Raw genomic sequence first — 23,553 nt, forward strand, 5'->3', positions numbered from 1 at the left:
AGAAGAATTTCTAAACATTGAGTTGCCAGTTCAGAAGTTTTTAAAGTTGTAAGAAACCTGATGTTGTAATATGTTATATCTTACTGTGTAATGTTTCTGAGATAAAACTGTTCATTATTTAAATTCTAATGTTATATAATTAAATTCTGATGTTATATAATGTCACTGCCCCCTATTCTGCAGCATGACTCCTCTTGTCTGAATACGGTTATTCTTATTAGTTGATGCTGTGATTTAAAAGCAAACATAACCCTGGCCTGAGTGGGAGAAAAAAGAGAATTCTGACTCCCCGCTGGCTATGGGAACTTAGACAAGTCACTTTACCTACCTCTGGCCCAGTTCTTCTGCTATGAAATTAGGGTGCTGGAGAGGGAATTAGTAATTGTTGAGTACCAACTATGCCTTTATATTGCATTAAATCAAGACTGTTGATTAACTCAGTGGCTGAGGAGACACAGATTTAGACATTTTAAGTAATTTGGCTTAGGACTTCCATACTAAGCGGTAAGAACTGGGATTTGAATCTAACTCCAAAGCGTTCGGCCACACTCTCTCTCATTGGATCATATAATTGCTGATTGCTGCTTCTAGATAAAACCTGTGCGTTTCTACTTTCTATGCATACTGTGTGCTTTCCCCTCTTCGTTGCCTTACCTTGTGCTACGTTCTCTTTCTCAGGCCCTACCATCAACTGTTTGTTGATCAACATCCTTTATTTAAAGTCAGCTTACAATAGTTTCTACTTATTTCACAGAACTAATTATTCCTTTAAATTCCTATGACATACATAGGTATAGCAGGGGTTCCATACTCAAAGGCCTACAAATGCTCACAATAAGAATGAAGCAGGTAATGTATATAAGTGAAGTAAACCAGAAGTAAGAGAGCAGAAGAAAATAGGGTTATGACAAACTGGCATCCTTAATGGTTAGTATAATGGTATCTACACCCTTCTCAGCTATACCTCATTGTTGCCAGATCTCCCCCCCCGCCCTTTTTTTTTTTTAAGGAAAAGAGGGTCGTATGTAGATATTTCTTATGGTATTTCCTGATTTTAAAAACATTTTAAAGACAGCTTCTAGCCTCTGATTTATATTATGTAATACATTACTTGATCATTCAGTGATCATATTGTATTCACTAATAGCTTAATCTGGAAAAATACGAGATAGGAAGCTCCTCCTGAGCTCTTTTGCTTGAGCGATTTAAAGCAGTTAATAATATCACTAACCAAGGTTGGAAAGTGGAATGGCACGTGTTTAGGGACAAATAATGGTTAGTTTGTCATGTTAAATTGAAAATGAAAGTCAGGAGGTGTGTTCTATACAGAGGTTTGGAAAGTCATCGGCAATTAGGTGACAGTTGAAGCCTCAGAAGTAAGATAATCCAGAAAAAGTACATGCAGAGTGAAAAGATTAGTGACAGAACCGTGGGGAATACCAATTCCAGGGAACATGAGGAAAAAGAAGAATGGAGGGAGGGTGGAAGCGAGGAAAGTTCAAGCCAGTGAAGACCAAGAAACAAAGGGAATAGTATAAATACTGCAGAGAGACTGAGCAGAAGGGAGGAGACCAAGAGAGATGTCTAAAGATTTAGTAATGAGGAGATCATGTATGCCTTTGCCAGAATAAGTTTCAGCAAGGAGATAGATGTGGATTTCAGATTATCTACAAGTGTTAGCATGTGTGGATCAGTAGAAACTTATGTACTGTCAGTGGGAGTATGAATTGATGTAGCTTTAAAAACAACGTGGCGCTGTCTTGTAAAGTTGAACATTATAATGTAAGACATACATGTATGTATATATCTGTATATATCTCTGCTAGAGAAACTCTTGTACATGCGCACCAGGAGACACAAGAATGTCTATAGCAACAAGGAGGGAGGGGGCAAGTAACTGAAAACTCTATCAAATAAAATGAATAAGTAAATTGTGATATAGTTACATATTAGTTTATTCTCAATTTAAGGAATTACAGCTGTACTTAACATGAATAAGTCTTAGAAACAAAATAGTGAGTGAGGCAAAGCAATCACAGACCAGATTTTTAAAAATTGATTTAACAACCGCTTTAAAATCACTTACTGTGTACCCATTCTAACTTTACTGATGATATTATTTAATTTAATCACACATATATAAAGCATGATTTTTTAAATCTCAAAAATAAGCAAAAGTAAAATAATACATTGTGCAGGAATACAGACAGGTGTCTCAGAAAACAAGGGAATAATCTTAAAATTCGGAATAGTTGGTTACCTCTAGACAGGAGGCAGGGAGATAACATAGGGAAAGAGCATGTAGATGATGCAACAGTACTGATGTTGTAGTTCTTAAGTTGACAGGTATTTATTACATTGTTTGATAACAACCAATATTATGTGTTAAACTGTTATTTTTTAAAAGGTAAAATTATGATTCTCGCACAGATACAAAATGAATACATGTCAAATGTTTTGTTTAAATCATTAAATATATAAGGGAATCAGGAAGATATTACAGGCACTTCAAGGGAGAATTCAAAGTACCACACATACATGCAGTACCACACATACATACAAATACCACACATACATACATGCATACATGCAAAGTACCACACATACATGCAAAGTACCACACATACATGCTTCTATCTATAAAAGATAGACTATTATAGCTATATAATTTTTATGGTGTTTAAAAACCGTGAGTTTACATTATCTGAAAGCTAAGTCAAATAATCTCTTGTTTTATACTTTTCTCAATTTTTTTTAACATAACATCAAATTGTAATGTTAAATTAATCGTATTTGAATGCTGAAATGAATTTACAGATAGTTGCAAAACTGGTCAACATCCACGGGGCAATAATCAGTTACACCCTACTGGACATAATTCATTGGTATTTCTATGGACAAGAATTTGTATTTTACAAGTTCTCAACAACTTACAGAGTTGTAAAATAGCTCAGGCCAAAAGGAGGCACTGAAGAGAGGATATACCTAGTAATCATTTTTGCCTATTCCAAAGTCTGTCACAATTTTTCCTGACCCAAGTAAACTTTTGTATGTACCAAATATTACATAAAAATAGAATGAAGGATAAAAAAGGTAAGTGTACTAATCTGTGTTTCTCTTTCAGTGTGTTTGTTGAAAGAGGGAGAGGCAAGGGTTCTATCTTGAGGAGGGGATCAGATTTAAAGGAAGGGTGGCTTTGATTTTGTTTTCTTAAATAGAGGAGATTTAAATGTGTGCATTGGCTTTGGGAAAGGAGCCAGTGGAGGGTGAGTGATAGTGAAGGCAACAGTGGACATTCTAGAGGAGGCAGTAGCGATTATGTTCAAAATTGCAGGTTAGATTTGGAGAGAGGAAGGGGATTCTCCTTCCTCTGAGATGGGAGGAAAAGGAAGGGAGCCAGGCTACAGATTTATTTGAAGTCATAAAAAATGAAGTTGAGAATCTCCAAAGAAAAAGAAGTATTTATGATAGGTGGCTTAAAGAATACGGTTAAGATTTACTGAATGGAATAGGAATGATACTAGGATGAATAAAAGGATTGCCATGCCAACCTTTTACATTGTGTTAAGCACTAATTGTCTGAAAATACTGGTCAGGATTTTCATTTTTTAGAGTGCAGGATAGAGGAACCGCCTGAATGAGTTTATAGTCTTTGAGCAGATAAGATATAAAGACAAAAGATTTTCAATAAGGAGATTATAAAGTCTTAAAAATTATCAAGTGAATGGTATAGATACTGTATGAGTTTGTAACAGAGTGTAATAAAAAAAAAAAAAAACTTGGGGTACAAGTGTATACTCTGAGATCCAGCTCTGTCACTAACAGTTTACAGGGCATTAGCCACTTCCTTAATATCTGTGGACCTTAGAGTATTCACCTATAAAAAGAGGGGTTTAGACTAGACAGTTTCTAAATTCCTTTCTTGGAATCTGTGAGAAAAATAAAGAACAGATGACACTGACCTGGATATAAGATATGATTTAAATGGGCAGAGTTGAGTCTAGGTATCATTTAAGATGGAAGAAGTGGCGTGAGAAAAAACATAGGGCTTATCTGGAAGGCAGTAGGTACATCATTTTGGTTGCATTTCTCTGAGAGTTCATGAATGGGCAGTAATGAGGAGAAAGTAGGAAAGTGTATTTTTCTCTCCAGCTATAGTTGTCATTTACACTTTACATGTGCATAGTAAACTCTCAGGAAATATTTTTTATAGATTTGACCTTGCATATCCAGAACTAGTACAACCAAATTATTTGGGGGTATATGTTCTTTTTGTTGGTACAGAGAAAGGGCAAGGTTCACTTCAATTTGTAGTCACATGAACTGTTTCAAAGATGCAGCTGTTAATCTTTAAAACAAGATGTTTCTGCCAGAATGAGACAATTTTCAAAGTAATTAAGACTCAAGTGACAGTTATCAACTCAAGGCAAGGGGGTATAGAACTAATATTAAGTAACTACCCCATGGCCAGGTAGTGGTTAGGCTGGCTAACTTAAAACTTCAGGCTATACCACAACTTGGGAAATAGACATAAAAACTGAGGTTCGGAGATTAAAATAACTGTCTTTGTTATATACAACTAGTCAGAGGCAGAGCCAGTTCAGGAGCTCAGTTTCTTTCCATTAAGACCCATAGGTAGGTAGGTACTGGAGTTTCTAACTCCAGCCTCAAGCCATATTTTAAAATGGTATTATAAGAGGACATTTACAGAAAACATATTTGCATGTCTGACCCCAACTCCACAGAAATCTAGGCCTCAGTGGTCATGTTTTAACAAGGCTGCAGTGTATTAATAATGATATATTCTAAATATGGCATATACTGAAGTACAGCTATAAACTATACTCTTCCAAACTATAAGTAGGAAAACACTCATTTATCTAATTTCGTTTCAGGTATCTACCTGTCAGATTTAACATACATTGATTCAGCATACCCATCAACTGGCAGCATTCTAGAAAATGAGCAAAGATCAAATTTGATGAATAACATCCTTAGAATAATTTCTGATTTACAGCAGTCCTGTGAATATGGTGAGTTTCTGAGGGTAATGCTATGATACATTTACACAGGTTGATGGCCACTTTTCACACAACAGGGAACATCATCCTAATATAAAGGAAAATGATTGTTTTATTTCACTGTTTAACATTTAGCATCTTGTTTAGGATCTTGCTTTTAAGGAATTGAAGTATTTCATATTAAAATGTTAAGTTTTATCTTTTGCTTTTCTGTTATTTTGTAGCAACTTTGCTAACATAATTTTCACAATTATTTTCTATTCTCTTCATCTCATTTGATCTCCCCGATCTATTATGTAAATAGTTCTTTTATTTAGTTAGTTAGGGAGGGAGCTGAGACCCTTGATCCTAGTAACAGTTGACTAGCTTTCTTGAGTCCTATGTTGCGTAAAAATAACCAATTTTTGTGCAAGATGTATTTTATGGAAACACATATATAGAAAGAGCTTTTGCAAGCCCAAATGATTAGAAAAAAATTTTTTTAATGTTTTAAAATGTTTGGATGCTTTCAGTTTGATAGGGAATAAAGATAGACTATTATAGCTATATAATTTTTATGGTGTTTAAAAACCGTGAGTTTACATTATCTGAAAGCTAAATCAAATAATCTCTTGTTTTATACTTTTCTCAATTTTTTTTAACATAATATCAAATTGTAATGTTAAATTAATCGTATTTGAAATTTCTAAGTAGGGAAGAAAAAACTGCTTTACAGATGTGAGCCAGGCTTCTTTAAAAATAAAAAACCTAAAGAGCCTTACATCTTGTATTTAGATGAGGTTTGAATATAAATCACAACAATGTCTCTGATTTTTTTCCATGAAGTTTCTCAAATACGTGGGACTTTGTAAATGGAGCTATTTGGGGTTTTTTTTCTTCTTCTTTTTTTTTAATCTATACAAACAACATACAACTGTAGTTTTCTAAACTACCTCCAGTTTTACATTAAATAACATTTACCTCAGTAATGTCCTTCTAGAGTTCATTTAAATTTTGGTGCCATGTGGCCTTAATCTACCTTTAAATATATTTTTCTCAGCTTAACTTTAAAAATTCTGCCTAAGATGTACTTTATCAGATAATTATTTATCGCATTTTGCCTAGATATCCCCATGTTGCCTCACGTCCAAAAATACCTGAACTCCGTTCAGTATATAGAAGAACTACAAAAGTTTGTGGAAGATGATAATTACAAGTAGGTTGGATCTTCAGAAGTGGTTTGTATAACTTTGTCCTGTCCTCCACCTTTTCATCACCGTGTATTTAAACATCTAAATCCTACATCTTATCATGCATATGCCTAATCCAGTTGTACATTTACAATGGTAAAGGTTATTTACATGTATTTCTTTTTAATCACTTGATGTGATTGAGCCAATATACAAGTACCTCCTCTGTTCTTCCATTAAAAAGCATTTCATGTTTCTCAAGTTGTGGAGAGCTGATGTTTCGTAGTTCTAGTTTTAAATTTTTTCCTTTCTCTCTAAATTCAAGCATTAAATCTTTATGGAAATTTATCTTTGAATAGGCTGAAAAATTAATGAAACAGTCTGTGAATAGAAAAATTACTCCTTTTTTAATGGTAATTTTTAACACAATTTTGAACTCGTTTTCAGTTGTTTTTGTGTATTGAGAGAATATTGAACCTTCTGGACTCTGGGTTAGAGACATATTTGTTCAGTATAGCACCACACTTGCCCTTTTTTCTATTCAAGCAAATCCTTCTTCATTAAAGATTTTTAAACTTACTTTTAGGACAGCTGATATCCATTTCCTTTTCCTTAACCATCCACAGTCCTGCCCAAGGGAGGAAGGATTTTTAAAATCATTAACCCTTTTTTTCAGTGGTGTGCTATACATCATGACTGCCAGGTTTTTTTCCAAAAGATAGGAGGATAAAGAGCTTATTTCTCTTGAGACTTCTCATTTGCCTTGTAGCTTCATTTGTTAATTTCAAGATTTTGTGCTGTTCCCAAGCTTTCAAATTTAACTTTGTGTCTTCCACAAATATATTTTCCAGTAAAAGGTTATACTTTAAAATTTTATCGAAGTGAAAGACTAGGTTATTTTTCAGTATTAATGCATTATATAAAATTTTTCTTATGCTGTATGATAGTGATTATCAACTTCCTTGTTCCCTAAGTTTCAACAATTTTTAAAGAATTCTGCAGTACAGAATTAGTACCAATAAAAGACTAGAAATTCTGGAAAACAACTAGAAATAACTTTTCTTCTAATATTAAATATATTAAGAAGCTCTGTATTTATACTTAAATGTATCTAAACCTTTATTAATGTTTGAAAACACCTTTATTGCCACCTTCTCCACCATACCATATTATTACCACTTTATATTTCTATATCAATTTTTATTTTACAGAAAATTTTCACAGGGTAATTCATTTGAAAATGTATGAGGTCAGTGGATCGGCTTTTTAAGGCTGGAGTTGTTTCACAGATCTGATGTTGCCCTAGGTTGTAAGCTTCTTGAGTTTGATGGTCTGTGTCATATTTATCACTATTTCTTCCATCTCTCTAATTACTGACATAGCACAAAACACTCATGTTTTGTCCAATTACGTACAGAAGATTATCTTAAAACTCAAAATATGAGTAAGTACTTATTAAAATTTCTATATCTGGCTCAAGAAACTTAATGGATTTAAAAGAAGTTAAAGTTTATTCAGTAGAAATGAAGTCTAAGAAATTGTTGCATAATTATAGAGGATGGTGAATTTTAACTCTAAAAGGATAGAGTTGGCCAGTTAAGCCATTAAGTAGTTTTAGCTGTCTATAACCTGACATATTATAAGGTAGCTTCATTTTGGTAGGAAAGCGCCTGCTATTATACTGATTTTTGTTTTCATGAGTAGCTAGAACTCGAGCAGCCTTCTCATTATATTCATTAACAAATATTTATTCAGCTTTTGGTACTGATGAGTTATTGTGCTAGCTGCTGGGATTACAAAAGTAAGATCTTGTTCTTGCCCTTAAGAAGCTCAGTCTAATGCAAAATACATCCACAAAACAAATAATTACGAAACAATTCAAACAGTACTATACTAGAGATGTGCCCAGGATGCTATGGGAACATAGATGAGAGGAGACCTAACTCAGCTTTAAGTGGGAAAAGTGAAGAGAAAAGAAACATGAACAGCTTGAGGTGACATTATTACCTGAGGCTGCATCTTAACAGGTGAGTAGGAGTTAGCTCCACTTGAAGAGTTAAGACAGGTGTTCCAGGGTATGGAAATGATCAAAGGAATAGGGTGGGAAACTTTGTTCACTTGGGGAACTGTAAGTCTCTTGGTGGTGTTGGAGCATCATATGGGAAACTGAAGAAGATAGTGTTTTCCTAAAGATACAGTTGTATTGCATGAACCTACTGATTAAATGTGTTGAAAATCAGAGCATTTTAACATAAGAGCCATTAAGGTGCTAAGTTAGAAAAAAAAATGGTTTTTATGATGAAAGATTTAAATAAAAATGATACTTCATTTATCCACAGGCCTCTGTTTTTGGCAACTTCATCTATACAGGCAGCCAATATCAATATTACAAATTACATGTATATGTTTTAATCGGGGTGAAAATCTTTCAAAGTTATTTCATTTTAATACTGAGCATAATATCTTTTCTCAATGAATCAGCATCACTGTTATATATAGTGTTTTGATGATGATACAGGCAACTGACACTGACTAGCCTTCACTGCTGTGCTGTTTAAATGCTTTGGCTTTTATACTGCTGTTGGTTATCAGCTGCTATTGATAGCAATTTGATTCTCCCATAGCCTTCTTTCTGTCCCTTTCTATTTTGGTTCTGTGTTAAGAAATTGTACTTGTTTTGTTTACTTCTTTGTCTTCCACCTACTAAACTGTGAGCTTCAGAAGGGAAGAAACACCATGTCTGCCTTAGTCTCCATTATATTCCAGTGCTGAGAGCACAGTGCCCGACACAAAACAGGTGTTCAGTGAATGAATGCAGCATAGTCTGGCGCCCAAATAATTAAAGTCAACTACTCTGTAAAAAAAAAAAGAGCAGAGAGTTCTGGTTAATCAAACATCTGTTCAATACATGCATTTTACATGGTCAAATAATTGGAATACAATTATATATAATTTCTTCTTTAGGCTATCAAAGAAATACAAGTTAAGAACCTATAATAGATTATCATTATAATATCATGTATAATATCATTTGTATTGTGCAGTTTCATTGTCCAATTCCAGTTGGTGAATGCTAAAAAATAAAAAGTCTTTATTAATTTCCAGACAAATGCTTAATAATAATACAGAGTACACCAAAGTGTATTCCATGGACTACATCAAAATATTTTCTACAACTGCTTTAGTATCCTATTTCCTGAAACAGTTTCCACTGATAGGAATTATAATCTCTTTTTGCCATGGAACTCAAAACTGATATTTTATCCTAAATGAAACTTAAGGACCAACTAACAAACTTTGACTTAGGAAAGGGATTTATCATGGATTTTGTAAATAGCCTTTTTATTTGTATAGATCTTTCTTTTGATAAGTTGAGTTGGTTGTTTTTTTTGGATGGTTAGTTTTAAATAAGGTGTTTTTTAAATTTTCAGTGTTACAGAGGCCATTAGCCCATCCAGTAAAGATTCTAGAAAGAATTTGCATAATATATTTAATAATATATGTGAAAGTTACTGAATTTAATTGTCAAGTATCAGTATAACCTCAAGTTAAATCACCTTTTAGTCATTAATCAAATATCTTTAAATGTGTTGAATGGTTTGGCAACATTGGGGTAGTTTGGGGAGATTTCTCTGATTTTAAATATTAGTTTTTGATGTTTTTTCCCTCCCTAATATATCCTGGAATCACCGTAAGATCAGCTTTGTATGAAAGAGAAAGGAGACAATTAAAAATTGCTCTTGAAGAAAAATATATAGCTGAGATTATTTTATAAAAATGTTTTTAGGTTTTTGGTAGAAAATACATGATTTTAATATTATTTTGTCAAATGTTAATCATTTTATGTGCTTTGTTTCTTTTTGAAATTCAGGCTTTCATTAAAGATAGAACCAGGGACAAGCACACCACGTTCTGCTGCTTCCAGGGAGGATTTAGTAGGTTAGTGCAGCTTTCTCTCATTACCAAGTAATAAACCAGATAACCTAATAAGAAAGAATATACTCCAAAGTGAATAAACACTTAGCACATTTTATTCTGTATGCACAGTTTTCTTTTTGGTATTAAAATATGTTCATTTTTCTGTTGGTTTTCTTGTTTAATCAAAAATCGTTACTTGTAGTTTGTACAAATAAATACGTAATGTACAAATAAATACAAATAAATTTATAAGTAAATATGCCAACTAATCAAGAAAAATAGATATAACCAACAGAAAATGATAAATAAGTGTTTATGAATATCGACTCTTTTTTTTAGTTAAGAATACACTGTCCTAGGCAACAAGGCTTGATTACATTAGAAATTTCTGTGGTCTAAGTGGGAAATTCTACTAATTTGAATAATTATAGGAGTCAATTTTAGTGGCTTAATTTTTTTTTTTTTAATTTCACTCTAATACTTGACCAAGTACTAAAAGTATTAAAAAATAGTGTTAGTCCCTTAATTTTTATCTGTTGCATTACAATGGGGATTTATATGTATACCACACATAATCAAAAATATAAAATTGAAGAGAATTATTTATTTTTTAAGAATTCGTAGGTAATACCTTTTTTAAAATTCCAAAACAGACCTTGGCACTAAGCTTTATATTATTGTATATTCTAAAAATATTTGGAGACCCATCTAATGAGGTATGAAGGAAGTGAGGGAACAAAACCATGACAGTGTCTCGGGGGAAGAGTATTCCAAGCAGAGGAAATCATTTCAGTCTAAATCTGTTTAAGTTTGCTTTTCTTTTCATTCTTAAAGTGATACTTTGCAAATCTGTACATTTTTGAGTTCCATTTTTTTAATTCCCATAAGCTTGAACAGTGTCAATATAGATTTAAATTCTAACTTGAATGCTTGACCTACCCTACACATTCTTTATCTAAGAAGAAGCTGAAACTAAGAGTAAAGAAGTAATGTGTAAAATTAAATGAGCACTGAACTAGGATTCAGAAGACCTGAGTGTTTAATCCAGGTTTCATCTGTGATATGAGATCCTTACCCCTTCTCTTCTAATTCTGCTGCTTCCTCTGTAAATGGGGAGGATATTTATACTGGCTACTTAGTGCAAGTAAAATAGATAGAAATTAATGGATATTGTATGTATTGAGGTTTGTGTTTTACGATTCAGAAAATAAATATTTCTCTTGTTCAGTCAATTAAATAGAATTAACATTAATATTATCTTAAAATTTAAACCACATTCTATATTTCATATCAAAGGATTACAAATAAAACAATTTTAAACCATTTAACAATTTCTCTCCCTCTCCCTGTGTGTGTGTGTGTGTGTGTGTCTGTGTCTGTGTCTGTGTCTGTGTCTGTGTCTGTGTCTATGTCTATGTCTGTGTCTCTCTCTCTCTTTTTTAATTTAACCCTTAGGTCCTGAAGTAGGAGCATCTCCACAAAGTGGAAGAAAAAGTATGGCAGCTGAAGGAGCCTTGCTACCACAGACACCACCATCCCCTCGGAACCTGATTCCACATGGACATAGGAAGTGCCATAGCTTGGGTTATAAGTCAGCATTTTTAATTTTATGTTTCAAATTTTTATGTTTTTTTTAAAGTTGGATTTCTTTTCTATTTATTTTACTAGTTGGACAGAAAATAGTGTCCTTGCATAGTTATATTTGTGTAACAGTAGTCTTTTTCTGATTTAGTAAAATATCTTGTTTGCATAAAGGCATTTATTTCTTCCTTTACCTTAATTTGGAAAAAAGCTTTTTCCAACAGTGCCTTCACATTTGGGGGAGAAAAATGAACATTACAGATCATCATCATAAATAAAATCAGGAAAGCAATATACCATTTCATTTTAAATTATCATAAGTATCAAGAGTGATCACTTATCTTAACCCAAATAAGTCACTGTAAATGAAGTCTATAAAAATTGTTCTTTTTATTCCTAAATATAAAGAAAGGGAAACTGATTTTTTGTTTAGCATTGCAAGATTGTTTTCTCACAATAGAGCCCAAGGTTCACCTTTGCCATGATTTTTGTGAAAATTTAATAGCTATTTTCCAAAAGTGAATGTGAAAACAATTTTTAATGTACCCAAGAATCAAGATAAAATTAAAGTATTCTCTGTTACATAGGAAGATATGGCCTAGTTTCCTAAAAAACTTTCCCTAAACTGTTAGTTTGAGGCTCTCATGAGCCTCAAAATCTGTGTGTTCATTAGTATGAGAGTTTGGAAGTAAGTTCAGGATAGCAGGTAAATCTTTTATATCCTGAATCTTTATATAAGAGTATCTTTTATATCCTGAATTAGTAACAGTAATAAAAGATATGAAAAATATTTCTCTTTGTTTCCAGTTTCATTCATAAAATGAACACAGCAGAGTTTAAGAGTGCAACGTTCCCAAATGCAGGGCCAAGACATCTATTAGATGATAGCGTCATGGAGCCCCATGCACCATCTCGAGGCCAAGCTGAAAGCTCTACTCTTTCTAGTGGAATATCAATAGGTGAGAAATAATTCTCTGAGAGGGTTCCAACTTAATGAAAAATAAGATTTTTAATAAAACTCAGCTGGGAATGAGTAATTAACCCTACTACAAGTAGAAAAAAAATTGATAAAAGCTAAGTAGCAAAGTAGATAATGAGATGATACTACTAGTAGCTACTGAAGTTAATAATTCATAATGGTTTGAAAAGTGCTTGATGGTTTGACTTCAAAGGGGGAGGCATTTGAGGAATGGTGGGAAGAGAACATGTGCTGATTGAATTGGTTACTGCATGTAGTTGGAATGTGGGAATGAGGAAAAGGGCAGATCGAGTATGGCTCCTGGTTTTTTAGATTAAGCAACTAGTTAGATGGTGGTGCTATTACCAAGGCAGAGAACACTAGAAGAGCAGCCATTTGTAAATGTCGAGGTATTTGTGAAGGATGACTAGGTTTGGGGAATTAAGAATTCTGTTTTGGACATGTTTGGTCCATATTGAGTTGTCAGGTAGGTAACTGAATGTATGACTCTGGCGCTTAATGGGGTAAGGGCAGGTTTGTAGATACAAGTATAAGAATTAGCATATTTATAGTATTTCAAGCCATGAGACTGGATGAGGTCACCTAGGGAGAGAATGTAAATAAATAAGAGAAGACATTCTAACATTTGGAGGTGTGATTAAAAAAAAAAAAATTTCTTTTTTTAATGGTGGGCCATCAAAGGAAACTTCAAAGGAAAAGACAGTGTGGTATCACAAAAGCCCAGTAGAGGAAGTGTCTCTGAAGGGCGAGAAGTGTTGAATGTATCAGTATAAAGTGCACAGAAGTAAGGTGAGAATGGGAGTTGATCACTGGATTTGGCAAGATGAAAGTCACTGGGTGCCTCAGGTGGTGGGGGGTGGGGCATCAGCAACGTCGAGGACACATCAGCCAGGGCGAGCGTGATGATGACGTAGCTTTCAAGAGTGGGTTACTTGGTTTGGATGTTTGAAAAGCTTGTGGCAGATTTTCAACAGGTGCAAGTATTGAAGGATCTGAATCTCAAGTACAACCCTTCAGTGAGCCCAAGGGGTAACAACACTCCCAGAGCCACTGCAAGATTTACTTGATGTTACAAAGAAAATGAAACAATTTTCTATAACATGTCCTGACTGTTATTTAGCCTCCTCCAAAGCGTCAACAGTCTGCAGTCAGAACCCGGTTCGTCGCACTGAGATCCTTCAGATGTTCTCTCAGAAGATTCAGTTTAGCCTGAGGTCTCACTGCCACAAATATGGTCGCCCCCCCCCATGTGGGCACTGTAAGCACCATATAGCAGTTGTCGTTGTCAGCATCATTATCATACTAGGGTTACCAAGAGAGAAGAACCAGGGTTTTGGGTCTTGGTGCTCCGGCCGGGTGTCGGGCCTGAGCCTCGGAGGTGGGAGAGCCAAGTCAAGGACGTTGGACCACCAGAGACCTCCAGGCCCCATGTAATATTAACTGGCAAGAGCTCTCCTAGAGATCTCCAGCTCAACCCTAAGACCCAGCTCCACCCAACAGCCAGCAAGCTCCAGTGCTGGATGCCCCATGCCAAACAACTAGCAAGACAGGAACACAACCACACCCATGAGCAGACAGGCTGCCTAAAGTTATACTAAGTTCACAGACACCCCAAAACACACCACTAGACTCAGCCCTGCCCACCAGAGGGACAAGATCCAGCCCCACCCACCAGAACACAGGCACCAGTCCCCCCAGCCAGGAAGCCTACGCAGGCCACTGAACCAACCTCACCCACTAGGGGCAGACACCAGAAGTAAGAAGAACAACGAACCTGCAGGCAGCGAAAAGGAGACCCCAAACACAATAAGCTAAACAAAGTGAGAAGACAGAGGAATATGCAGCAGATGAAGGAGCAAGGTAAAAACCCACCAGACCAAACAAATGAAAGGGAAATAAGCAGTATACCTGAAAAAGAATTCAGAGTGATGATCATAAAGATGATCCAAAATCTCGGAAATAGAATGGAGAAAATACAAGAAATGTTTAACAAGGACCTAGAAGAACTAAAGAGCAAACAAACAATGATGAACAACACAATAAATGAAACTAAAAATACTCTAGAAGGAATCAGTAGCAGAATAACTGAGGCAGAAAAACGGATAAGTGACCTGGAAGATAGAATAGTGGAAATAACTGCCACAGAGCAGAATAAAGAAAAAAGAAGGAAAAGAATTGAGGACAGTCCCAGAAACCTCTGGGACAACATTAAACACACCAACATTCAAATTATAGGGGTCCCAGAAGAAGAGAAAAATTAAGGGTCTGAGAAAATATTTGAAGAGATTGTAGTCGAAAACTTCCCTAACATGGGAAGGGAAATAGTCAAGTCCAGGAAGCTCAGAGAGTCCCGTACAGGATAAATCCAAGGAGAAACATGCCAAGACACATATTAATCAAACTATCAAAAATTAAATACAAAAAAAAAAAAATTAAAAGCAGCAAGGGAAAAGCAACAAACAACATACAGAGGAATTCCCATAAGGTTAACAGCTGATCTTTCAGTAGAAACTCTGCAAGCCAGAAGGGAGTGGCAGGACATATTTAAAGTGATGAAAGAGGAAAACCCAACCAAGATTACTCTACCCAGCAAGGATCTCATTAAGATTCGACAGAGAAATTAAAACCTTTACAGACAAGCAAAAGCTGAGAGAATTCAGCACCACCAAACTAGCTTTACCACAAATGCTAAAGGAACTTCTCTGGGTAGGAAACACAAGAGAAGGAGCAGACTGATAAAAACGAAACCAAAACAATTAAGAAAATGGTAATAGGAACATACATATCGATAATTACCTTAAATGTGAATGGATTAAGTGCTCCAACCAAAAGACACAGACTGGCTGAATGGATACAAAAATAAGATCCATATATATGCTGTCTACAAGAGACCCACTTCGGACCTAAGGACACATACAGACTGAAAGTGAGGGGATGGAGAAAGATACTCCATGCAAATGGAAATCAAAAGAAAGCTGAGAGTAGCTATACTCATATCAGACAAAATAGACTTTCAAATAAAGACTATTACAAGAGACAAAGAAGGACACTACATAATGATCAAGGGATCAATCCAAGAAGATGATATAACAATTGTAAATATTTGTGCACCCAACACAGGAGCACCTAAATACATAAGGCAAATGCTAACAACCATAAAAGGGGAAATTGACAGTAACAATCATAGTAGGGGACTTTAACACCCCGCTTACACCAATGCACAGCTCATCCAAAATGAAAATAAATAAGGAAACACAAGCTTTAAATGACACAGTAGACCAGATGGACTTAATTGATATTTATAGGACGTTCCATCCTATATTCTATTCTATTGGACGTTCCAATAATATTCTATTATTATCCAAAAATAATAGAATACATTTTCTTCTCAAGTGCTCATGGAACATTCTCCAGAATAGATCATATCTTGGGTCACAAATCAAGCCTCGGTAAATTTAAGAAAATTAAAATCATATCAAGTATCTTTTCCGACCCCAGTGCTATGAGACTAGATATCAAATACAGGAAAAAACCTAAAAAGTACAAACACATGGAGGCTAAACAATACGCTACTAAATAACCAGAAGATCACTGAAGAAATCAAAGAGGAAATCTAAAAATACCTAGAAACAAATGACAATGAAAACACGACGACCCAAAACCTATGGGATGCAGCAAAAGCAGTTCTAAGAGGGAAGTTTATAGCTGTACAATCCTACCTCAAGAAACAAGAAAAATCTCAAATAAACAACCTAACCTTATATCTAAAGCAATTAGAGAAAGGAGAATAAAAAAACCCCAAAGTTAGCAGAAGGAAAGAAATCATAAAGGTCAGATCAGAAGTAAATGAAAAAGACACAAAGAAACAATAGCAAAGATCAATAAAACTAAAAGCTGGTTCTTTGAGAAGATAAAATTGATAAACCATCAGCCAGACTCATCAGGGAAAAAAAGGGAGAAGACGTAAATCAACAAATAGAAATGAAAAAGGAGAAGTAACAACTGACACTGCAGAAATGCAAAGGATCATGACAGACTACTACAAACAGCTATATGCCAATAAAATGGACAACCTGGAAGAAATGGACAAATTCTTAGAAAAGTACAACCTTCCAAGACTGAACCAGGAAGAAATAGAAAATATGAACAGACCAATCACAAGCACTGAAATTGAAACTGTGATTAAAAATCTTCCAACAAACAAAAGTCCAGGACCAGATGGCTTCACAGGTGAATTCTATCAAACATTTAGAGAAGAGCTAACACCCATCCTTCTCAAACTCTTCCAAAAGATTGCAGAGGGAGGAACACTCCCAAACTCGTTCTATGAGGCCACCATCACCCTGATACCAAAACCAGACAAAGACACTACAAAAAAAAGAAAATTATAGACCAATATCACTGATGAATATAGATGCAAAAATCCTCAACAAAATACTAGCAAACAGAATCCAACAACACATTAAAAGGATCATACACCACGATCAAGTGGGATTTATCCCAGGGATGCAAGGATTCTTCAATATACGCAAATCAATCAATGTGATATACCATATTAACAAATTGAAGGAGAAAAACCATATGATCATCTCAATAGATGCAGAGAAAGCTTTTGACAAAATTCAACACCCATTTATGATAAAAACTCTCCAGAAATTGGGCATAGAGGGAACCTATGTCAACATAATAAAGGCCATATATGACAAACCCACAGCCAACATCATTCTCAGTGGTGAAAAACTGAAACCATTTCCTCTAAGATCAGGAACAAGACAAGAGTGCCCACTCTCTCCACTATTATTCAACTTAGTTTTCAAAGTTTTAGCCACGGCAATCAGAGAAGAAAAAGAAATAAAAGGAATCCAAATCGGAAAAGAAGAAGTAAAGCTGTCACTGTTTGCAGATGACATGATACTATACACAGAGAATCCTAAAGATACCACCAGAAAACTACTAGAGCTATCCAATGAATTTGGTTAAGTAGCAGGATACAAAAGTAATGCACAGAAATCTCTTGCATTCCTATACACTAACAACAAAAAATCAGAAAGAAAAATTAAGGAAACACTCCCATTTACCATTGGAACAAAAAGAATAAAGTACCTAGGAATAAACTGACCTAAGGAGAGAAAAGATCTGTATGCAGAAAACTGTAAGACACTGATGAAAGAAATCAAAGACAATATAAACAGATGGAGAGATACACCATGTTCTTGGATTGGAAGAATCAACATTGTGAAAATGACTATACTACCCAAAGCAATCTACAGATTCAATGCAATCCCTATCAAACTACCAATGGCATTTTTCACAGAACTAGAACAAAAAATTTTACAATTTGTATGGAGACAAGAAAGACCCCAAATAGCCAAAGCAATCTTGAGAAAGAAAAACAGAGCTGGAGGAATCAGCCTCCCTCACTTCAGACTATACTACAAAACTACAGTAAACAAGACAGTATGGTACTGGCACAAAAACAGAACTATAGATCAATGGAACAGGATAGAAAGCCCAGAGATAGAAAACCCACACACCTATGGTCACCTTATCTTTGACAAAGGAAGCAAGAATATACAGTGGAGAAAAGACAGCCTGTTCAATAAGTGGTGCTGGGAAAACTGGACAGCTACATGTAAAAGAATGAATTTAGAACTTCCTAACACCATACACAAAAATAAACTCAAAAAGGATTAAAGACCTAAATGTAAGGCCAGACGCTACAAAACTCTTAGAGGAAAACATAGGCAGAACACTCTATGACATAAATCACAGCAAGATCCTTTTTGACCCACCTCCTGGAGTAATGGAAATAAAAACAAATGGGTCCTAATGAAACTTAAAAGCTTTTGCACAGCAAAGGAAAGCATAAACTAGACAAAAAGACAACCCTCAGAGTGGGAGAAAATATTTGCAAACAAAGCAACTGACAGAGGATTAATCTCCAAAATATATGAGCAGCTCATGCAGCTCAATATCAAAAAAACACCCAACCCAATCCAAAAATGGGCAGAAGACCTAAACAGACATTTCTCCAAAGAAGATACACAGATTGCCAACAAACACATGAAAGGATGCTCAATATCACTAATCATTAGAGAAATGCACATCAAAACCACAATGAGGTATCACCTCACCAGTTGGAATGGCCATCATCAAAAAATTTACAAACAATAAATGCTGGAGAGTGTGTGGAGAAAAGGGAATCCTCGTGCACTGTTGGTGGGAATGTAAACTGATGCAGCCACTATGGAGAACAGTATGGAGGTTCCTTAAAAAACTAAAAATAGAGCTACCATATGACCCAGCAATCCCACTACTGGGCATATACCCTGAGAAAACTGTAATTCAGGAGGAGACATGTCGCACAATGTTCACTACATCATTAATTACAATAAATAGCCAGGACATGGAAGCACCCTAAATGTCCATCAACAGATGAATGGATAAAGAAGATGTGGCAACATATATACAATGGAATATTACTCAGCCATAAAAAGAAACGAAATTGAGTTATTTGTAGTGAGGTGGATGGACCTAGAGTCTGTCATACAGAGTGAAGTAAGTCAGAAAGAGAAAAATAAATACTGTATGCTAACGCATATATATGGAATCTAAAAGAAAAAAAAATGGTTCTGAAGAACCTAGTGGCAGGACAGGAATAAAGACACACGCAGACATAGAGAATGGACTTGAGGACACGGGGCCAGGGAGGAAGCTGGGACAAAGTGAGAGAGTAGCATTGACATATATACACTACCAAATGTAAAATAGATAGCTAGTGGGAAACAGCTGCATAGCACAGGGAGATCAGCTAGGTGCTTTTTGTTACCACCTAGAGGGGTGGGATAGGGAGGGTGGGAGGAAGACTCAAGAGGGAGGGGATATTGGGATATATGTATACACATAGCTGATTCACTTTGTTATAAAGCAGAAACTAACACACCATTGTAAAGCAATTATATTCCAATAAAGATGTAAAAAAAACAAAAACAACAAGTCACTTGGTGACCTTGACAAGATTTGCTTTATAGAATAGTGTGGGCAAAGCTTGGAGATTGGAGAATGAGAGGTAAGAAAATAGAGATAGCTATTATGAAGTGGGAGCAGAAAATTGGGACTGGAAAAGGATGTGAGATTAAGAGAGGAATTTGTTTGGTTTTACTTCCTAAACTTTTATTTTCTGAACCTTCTAGATGAGCATTATTTCTTTGGATGTTTGGAGTTAAGAAATCTCCATACAGTGCTATTTTTATTTTTAAAAAGCAATAACGGAGGGAAATGTCTTCTTCTGTGATTAACTGCCAGGTTTCTCAAAGGCTAAGCCTATTATAATTAATATGATCATTTCAATATTGATGAACAGTCAATAGAAAGAAATGTAGGAGTTCATTTTCTTGAACATGTTGACTTCCTTTAACCCTTGAGAGTTTCAAACCCTGAAAGTGAAGTTGCTTTGGAGCTGGAATGCTCCATTCAGCAGTTTTATTCCAATATTCCCCTTTTTGTAAATGCAAATGATTAAATGATGACAAAATTTACAAAACAGAAGACAAGGTGGCCACTTGAAATACCTCTCTATTAATACTGTGAATTGCCTATATGTAAATATCAACCTCAATATGAAAAAAATGATACACAGAATAATTTTGCAAGAGAGGAAGAACCTTTTTCCAGTTAAAAATGTGTTACACTTATGGAATGTAGCATGTCACTTTAAGCCAAAAATAGTAATTTTAAAAATTACAGCTCTCAATTCAGTACAGAGTATTTGGCTTTTCTATAATACTTATCATAAGTATTATAATGATTTTTTTTCTCTATTTGTGGCTTTTACTTTCCATAGATGTTCTTTTTGTTACCACAAGACAGTTATCTAGTTATTTCATTCCATTACAGTTAGTGTCTTAGTTTAGAGACCTGTCTTTTAGAACAAGAAGAGGCTAATTCAATTTTTGCCTTTGTATTTATTGTTTAATTATTCCAAGGCTAAGGAGATAAACAGTAGAGATTGTTACATCTTTGTTTATAAATTAAAAACATTAGACATAGGCATTACCTTCCAGGGTGTTTGCTTTAAAACATTCTGAAAAGAAAGTCTATAACCATAGATGGTAGTTGTTAATACACACACGCAATTCATAATCACAAAAAGGTTTTTTCCTCAGCTGTAACTTTTACATACAATATTAATATATCCCTTGGAGGCTTTGAGAAAGTACTCTGGAGAAATTAACCAGTGCTTGGGACTATGGCCTCTAATGTTTTTTAACATGGTATATATGTCCTAGGTAACCTAAAGTAGTCTTGCCCAGCTAAAGGAGGTGTATCCACTCTGAGCTTCATGCTTCTGGAAGAAACTTTTATTTTCTACAAAAAAGTCATACTAACTATGCTTAAATTTTCAGTCTTTATCACATAATTCTACATCAAAAGATAACCTACAAGACCCCACTGCGAACAACAGATTACCTCCAGTTTCTTATCTGAACCACACAACCAGAAAATTACTTCAGTGACTGTTACTCAGTTCTTCAAAGAATGGGACATAACTCATGCCATTCTAAATGCATGGAAGAGGTGTTATTCCATCACATACAATGGGTTCCTTATAGTATTCAAGTTTGAGCCTCTCATAGAACCCTGGTTGTGAAAGTCTGATAGACGATTCAACTTGATACATAAGGGACATATTAATTATTGATTTTATTGAGAGCCGGTATTATCTTTAAAATAACTTTTAAATCAACCTAAGCTGTTTTGGACTCTCCAAATTCTTTCCCCTCAAATTAAGCTAATTTAAAACTTTCTATTTTAACTGATATTCTGGGTCTCTTAAAGAGAAATTTTTACATTGTTATGGCACCTTTTTTTTTTTTTCTTTTTCTGAATTTAAGGATTCCATCCTCTTCTACCTTGCCCCTAAAGGCAAAAATTGAATGTCATTAAGCTTTTTTATCCTTAGGGTAGTAATGGGTTTTAAAAAAAATACAAAGGGAAGTAGTATACCATGAACCTGTAAGAAATGCATAATTATATTGGTCTTAAATTATGGCAGACCTAATAAGAAAAAATTTTGTGCTTATGTACATTCTCTGGTGGTAGGAAAAGTGTTTACTAATGAATTTAAGCCATAAGTATACATGCAAAAATGTTTTATGCTATTTTGTTATTTTGGGTAGTCTTGTCAACTCTATTCTAATATATTGCAAAATAAATCAAGCACAATGATATTAGAATGAAGAATTGATATGTGGATGTTCACCCACAAATAATGTGACTGTCATTTTATAAGCACCGTTAGAGTATTTATTTTTAAAAGACAACATCCAAACCCTAATTATGATGTTTAAAAAATAAGATAACTTCTGATTTTAGGTAGCAGTGATGGCTCTGAACTAAGTGAAGAGACTTCATGGCCTGCTTTTGAAAGGTAAGAAAAATTGCCCATTTAAACTATTTTGACTTTATTTTGTCTATCTTAAAGTACATGATAATGTGAATTTAAAGACATAATATTTATTACATATCTCTAAGGGACTATTTTAGGCTTCCTGCTGGTGGCAAAAAAAAAAAAAGTTAGTATTTAAGCCTGGAGTTTAGTATTATCTAGTAAAGACATGTTTATTTGGAGGCTTGACACATATATTTGAATTTTAGTACATTTTAAATTGTAACTTAAAAATAATAATAACCAATCACAGCTTATCTACATATGTGTACAAAAAAAATTATTTCCTTAAATTCTGGTTCATTTATGTAATTTTAAGGCATTTAGTGGAGTGGTCAACTTCATTCTCAGCTAATTTGTCAAGAGCAAAATGACCTAGTAAATTTTAAATTATACTGTAAGTAGAGCAGCTAAAAGTTTGAATTTAAATTGTCATTAATTCAAAGTTTGCACAAAGCACACAGATTTGTACTGAAATAATGTAAGTCATGTTCTGTTTTCTTTTCCTTGACGCTTTAAGCTGTAAGATCTGTCATCTGCTTGTGGCAAATACGCCATATTGATCTTCCAAAATAAGATTTTTCTAAAAATGTAGTCAAACAGTGCAAATAATTGTTATTTTAAAAATATCCATTAGAATTTTACTGTCTTTGACCATTTCCATTCTGCCATTGTCATATTAAGATACTTGAATCATGAGCAAAATAATTGCTCCCTTTTGTATATAAACTAAGCAATCTAAGTTTCTAAGCAACAAGATTAGATTGAATTTTGAATGTCATGTTAAAATTGATGAAGTTGAATATATTTAGTCACCTAACTCCCTGTCAGTCACTTTTTAATAGAAAACAATTATACTAACTATATATTTGAAATTGAACTATACATACTTGAATTGGTTAATTTCATGGTATAACTGGAAAATTAGATCCTTGTTCTTGAAACTTAATAAAGATTTCTCACCATTATGTGATTAAGATTTTACTTGCAAACCTAATATTTCAAACTACTTTTGAACCTTTCTACTCTAATTGTCAGTGTTCCTAAGTTTTGTTCTCTGTTTTGGGGGATTTTTAACAATTTGTTTTTACATATTATTTCTCTTCCAACTTTTTCTTCAATCTCTTTATTTGGGTTTGCCTGAAACAGGAAAAACACAAGAGTTGCCTCTGGCTTGCTGTCTGTACAAATTGTCTTATTAGTTCTTTCCCTCTAATAAGAACATAATATCATCAGATGTTGATTTCAGAGTGTACTGTATTTAGGTAAGAAACATTGATGAACAGAATTGTTTCTCATATCGCATGAGTTATAAGCGAGTAACCAGAATGGTGTTGTGTTAAATAATCTGTTCTTATCCCAGCAGGTTACCTATGAAGATGGTATTTAACAGTATTAACCTTCACACCTCAAAACAGTATTTTTCTTTTGACAAAA

General features: G+C 34.4%; 1 protein-coding gene across 3 annotated transcripts in view; it reads left to right on the top strand.

Moving 5' to 3' along the window:
• RALGPS2 (Ral GEF with PH domain and SH3 binding motif 2) overlaps positions 1–23,553 on the top strand; it is a 158,467-nt gene that overhangs the window by 118,176 nt on the left and 16,738 nt on the right. For all 3 annotated transcript variants that reach the window (XM_059937230.1, XM_059937250.1, XM_059937240.1), the window contains exons 9-14: positions 4,896–5,033; positions 6,126–6,216; positions 10,062–10,129; positions 11,564–11,699; positions 12,497–12,648; positions 22,044–22,098. In XM_059937230.1, coding sequence (XP_059793213.1) covers positions 4,896–5,033; positions 6,126–6,216; positions 10,062–10,129; positions 11,564–11,699; positions 12,497–12,648; positions 22,044–22,098 — 640 coding nt within the window. The remainder of the gene's footprint in view (positions 1–4,895; positions 5,034–6,125; positions 6,217–10,061; positions 10,130–11,563; positions 11,700–12,496; positions 12,649–22,043; positions 22,099–23,553) is intronic.

The sequence above is a fragment of the Balaenoptera ricei genome, chromosome 1 (genome assembly GCF_028023285.1).
Source record: "Balaenoptera ricei isolate mBalRic1 chromosome 1, mBalRic1.hap2, whole genome shotgun sequence".
In the NCBI taxonomy this organism is placed as follows: Eukaryota; Metazoa; Chordata; class Mammalia; order Artiodactyla; family Balaenopteridae; genus Balaenoptera; species Balaenoptera ricei.